A 4,752-nucleotide genomic window follows, 5' to 3' on the forward strand; every position below is an offset into this window, starting at 1 on the left:
CCATCAAACTTCAAAAAAAAAGTTATTGCCTCCTGTCATGCCTTTACTTTTTATTGACAAAGTTCAAATTAAAAGAGAAATAACTACTAACTTTTTAGGTATCTATATTGATGAAAACTTTAGTTGGAAATATCACATTGATTTATTGTCCAAAAAAATTGCTCGAAATATAGAAGTTATGTATAAAGCTAGAAACTTTTTAAATAAGCACAGTTTAACACAATTATATTTCTCTTTAATCCACTGCCATATAAATTATGCAAACATTGCCTGGGGTAATACCAACAAATCTAAACTGCAACCTCTTTATCGTCAGCAGAAGCATATTGGTCCATCAATATGGAATCGTTTCCAAAATAAAAATATTAAAGACCTAAAAAGCATTTCATCGTTTAAACAACAAACTAAAATGCATCTCCTTAATTCCTGACATATATATTATAGTTTACAGTATTTGCTTTCAAATTTATTTTGTATTTTTTCTTTTTATTTATTTTTTGTTTTTTTCTTCTTCTTATGTGTTTTAATTTTATAAAATTTTTTTTATTTTTCTTTAAAAATAAAAGTGTTTTTTTGTTTTTATTTCAATGAGTGACTAAAGGGGCTCTATGAAAAGGATGTGATGATAAACGCATCATCCTTACCTTCTTTGAGTCCCTGACTGATTATAACAGTATATATATATATATATATATATATATATATATATATATATATATATATATATATATATATATATATATATATATATATATATATATATATATAATAAATTAAAAAGATTAAAAATGTTTTTTATAAAGGTTTTTTATGTTTACGATGTTATTTATTTTATATGAAAAACTGTAATATTGTTTAATCAGCGAAATAAAAGTTAAATAAAAAAAAAATAAAAATATTGCTCGTCTTATCAATTAAAAAGATCGACTTGCTCATGCCAAACCACTTTTATTTCAAATGAAAATTCTTAATATTTATCAACTGAATATTTTTAATATACTTTGTTTTATGTATAAATGTAAAACTAACGCATCTCCTGTTTCTTTTCATAACTTATATACCTTGAAAGAAACAAATAAATATAACTTAAGAGATGATAATCTAGTTCGGCAACCTTTTTCTCTAACTAATTTTGGAAAGTCATGTATCGCATTTAGAGGAGCTTTTCTTTGGAACAAAATAGTTTAGAAAAATTTTGATTTTTCCCATGAATGGAATTACATTTCATTCACAAAAAAACTGAAAGAAATAACTTTATCTTTTGAAGACTTATCTTTATATTTTTAACATTTTATGAAAATATGAAACTTATTATATAATGTAATATACAATAATATCGGATTCACTATTTATGTGTTTATGAAATAAGTACTATTTAATACAAACTTTGTATTTTTATATAAGAATCAATTATAATTTCTTTACAAATTTATTTATATATTCTTACGAAATTTATGTTTTTCCTAAATTATTTCTTTGACATTTTTGTTTACTCTTTATTAAATGTTATTATAATGCAATTAATATTAACGAGCGGTTCTCGATGATAAGACCTAAATGTCTTCTGTGAGTCTCCGCGTTCTATTTAAGATGTTTTTATTTTTATACTTGTATGTTATATTAAATTTGTTAATGTATAACGATTTTTTAATCTTAACTATCTTATTGTATAAATCTATTTAATATTTAAGAAAAGAACAAAAAAAAAAAAAAAAAATTTGGTACCATCTAAAAGTAATATTAAATTTGGCTTAAAATTGTTGCCAAAATAAATAGTAAAAATTTTTTATAAATTTTGTATTAAATAGTACATTAATAATCATTTTTATAGTTTGCGCTAATTTACCCCGGAGTGGGGTAAACTGGCTAACTTTTTTTTTTGAGGCCCCAGAAATTTTTTTTTATAATGAATGCAAGTTAAAAATGTTACCTAAATTCATACTCTTTAAGACTACGCTTTAATATTTACTAAAAATTTTTTCGTTAGGGCTACAGAGCTCAAAGAGTAAAAACTGAGGCAACTATCCCCGTTTTCTCCTACTTCTTAAGTTTTATTGTAGCATTATTTTACGTCTGATAACGATCTATCCTATTGAGATCTAAATACAACGAAAAAAAAGAATGACCTCTTTTTGAAAAAAATTAAATAATGTCAACATTTTTAATTCACATGGAAAAAGTTCGAGTTTTCCAAAGAAGTTTGCTGAAAAGGCACGAAAAAATGGTTCGACTTGACAAATTTCGAGTTATCCGTGGTTTGACTTAACCAGAGAATTTTTAATAGCAATCCATTAGACGATTTCAAGGACATTTCAAACAAATGAAATAATTTGAGATAATAAAAATCCGAGTAAAACGGTGTTCGGCTTTCCAGGAATTAACTTTAATTACTTTGAAATATACCAAAAACGGATGATTATATTTTGTTGTTTTAACGTTTCGGAATCTTTGCAATTTGTTTCTTTGCATAATCGAGTCAAAATATTAAAGCAAAAATCATAAATACAATTTAAAATTTCTGTTATGTTTACATCCGCGCGTAATATATTATAAGCAGGGGGAGGTCCTTAGAGTTATTAGTCTGGGTGAATAAAAAAAAGTAATTGCTTTTACTCTTACTCGATTGGTCAGCTTTATGTGAACTAAAACTAAATAAAACTTCAGCAATTTAGCTTTAATTTTTATTCACGTGAAGCTGAGCAATTTACTCAGCATTTTCGGAGTAAATTGCTTAACTTAACGTGAATAAAAATTTGAGCAACTTTGCTCAAATTTTTAGTCATGTAAAGCTGAACATATACTCCAAAAACGCTAAGTAAAAGCAATTGCTTTTTTTATTTACCCGGCCTATTTTTAAGTTTTATCATTTAAAAATTGCTATACACCAATTAATTTACCAATAAAGTTATTTATAATGAGATATCCTTAAATAGTTTTTTACAAAACTTATTTTCTAACTTGTTGATTTAATTAAAAAATGAAAATAATTTTAAAGCAAGAAGCACTGCGGCTTGGTCATGTGAACACAAGTGTAGTGGACTAAAAAGACTTAATTAAAAGTGCAATTATATTTAATTTGAATAAATAACCATTAGTAAATATATAAAACTTTAATTTATTTGAATTTGGGACATACTAATTGTCATTAGTAATCTTTTTTTATTCAACTAAAAAAATAAAACTTTAATTAGAAAAAAGGGTGAGACAGACACGCTTTAATACCAAAGAACGATATTTGTAATAAACGGATGTTTGCAATAAAATCTAAAATATTAAAAAAAAATAATTTTTTCGTTAGAGTAGCATGAAATATAATATTGTAAAAAAAAGTGAATTAAAAAACAACATATTCAACCAATATTACTTCTGTTGCACAGATTCTTTTTTAAAACTTTCTTTTGTGTATAACCAGGCACTGTCAATACCATCTGCTATCTCATCAACAGGCACCCATTTATGAAAAGGAAAACGACAAGCTATAACACGTGAGTTAGAGTTCATCTCTACCTCCAGCTTTAAACTTAATTTATTCATCATATCTGGGACTCCAAATATAACTATATTATCAAAACATTTTAAATCTGCTTTCCACAAATCTTGACGTTTAAATATGGCTGTTTTTTGAAAACCAAATAGTTTACTATAAATTTTGGAATATAAAACTAACCAAAAATTTAACTCATAACCTGTCGCTAAATATCCATGTTTTGCAGCTGAAAATACTATCCGTCCATCTCCACTTCCGAGATCTACAAGTTTACTTGAACCATTGTTTTTGCAAAGTTTTAAAACATTTTCAATCTGTTTGTTAGTTGCTGGAACGTATGGTAGACATATTCGACGAAGAGCAGGACTAACAAATGATGCTGAAACCACCGTAAGCCCAAGAGCTAATCCACCAGTTATAGTTAATCCTAATAAAGCAACGTTTGGATATTTCGTATAAGCCTTCGCATCTTCATTTTTATTAGGAATTTCTGCTAATGAAGCAACTTTTGGATTCTTCATACCTTCATTTTTATTAGGAATTTCTGCTAAATCACTCATTAAATCTACAAAACATGTTTTTTCAAAGTATTGAAAATAAAAAAAATACTTTTTACTAACCAAAAGATTTTGTTTTTAATAATTAAAAAACTAGAATCAAAAAGATAGCTTGACAACTTTGATGGTTTGTATTTTTATAAAAAATCCATTTATAGAAACATAAAATGCTTATAAGAAAAAACTTTAAAGCATAAATTACGTAGCTATACGCATAGATAAATTTATGTTTGTAGTATATGCTTAAGATAGTAAGTTCTAAAGATAGTAAGTTCTAAACCGGGATTCTAGTCCCTGCCTTGGCTAAATATGGAGGTTTTTACAACACCTCCATATTTAGATATAATGTAGAATATATAATATATTATATACTTATGCAAGTTTTTGTCATTTATATACTGGCATATAATATGCTTATAGTTACATATAAAATTTATTAGAAATTTACACTCTATATTATGTATCCGTATACATATATAAATATATATATATATACACACACATTGATGTACTTCATCTTTATCAAACGACAATTTTTGTCAGAAAACAAAATGTTTTTACTAGTTAGTTTTTCAGTTTTTTAAAAATAACTTCCATTAAAAAGAGAAGTTCTGATTTTGTATTCAGATTACTAAAAACGTTAAAACACATCGTGCGACTAATATTAATAAAATTAACTAATTATTTACATTTTTTGGTAGCATTGTT

The 4,752-nt window shown here is 25.4% G+C and overlaps 1 protein-coding gene across 1 annotated transcript; it reads right to left on the reverse strand.

Annotated features, from left to right (window-relative positions):
* Positions 1-3,272: 3,272 nt before the first annotated feature.
* On the reverse strand, positions 3,273-4,083 carry LOC101237227 (ATP synthase subunit C lysine N-methyltransferase). Its single transcript, XM_065790964.1, has one exon. It carries the CDS (start codon positions 4,045-4,047, stop codon positions 3,361-3,363), a length of 687 nt encoding a protein of 228 aa, XP_065647036.1. The 5' UTR covers positions 4,048-4,083; the 3' UTR covers positions 3,273-3,360.
* Positions 4,084-4,752: the final 669 nt, after the last annotated feature.

The sequence above is a fragment of the Hydra vulgaris genome, chromosome 02, assembly GCF_038396675.1.
Source record: "Hydra vulgaris chromosome 02, alternate assembly HydraT2T_AEP".
Taxonomy (NCBI): Eukaryota; Metazoa; Cnidaria; class Hydrozoa; order Anthoathecata; family Hydridae; genus Hydra; species Hydra vulgaris.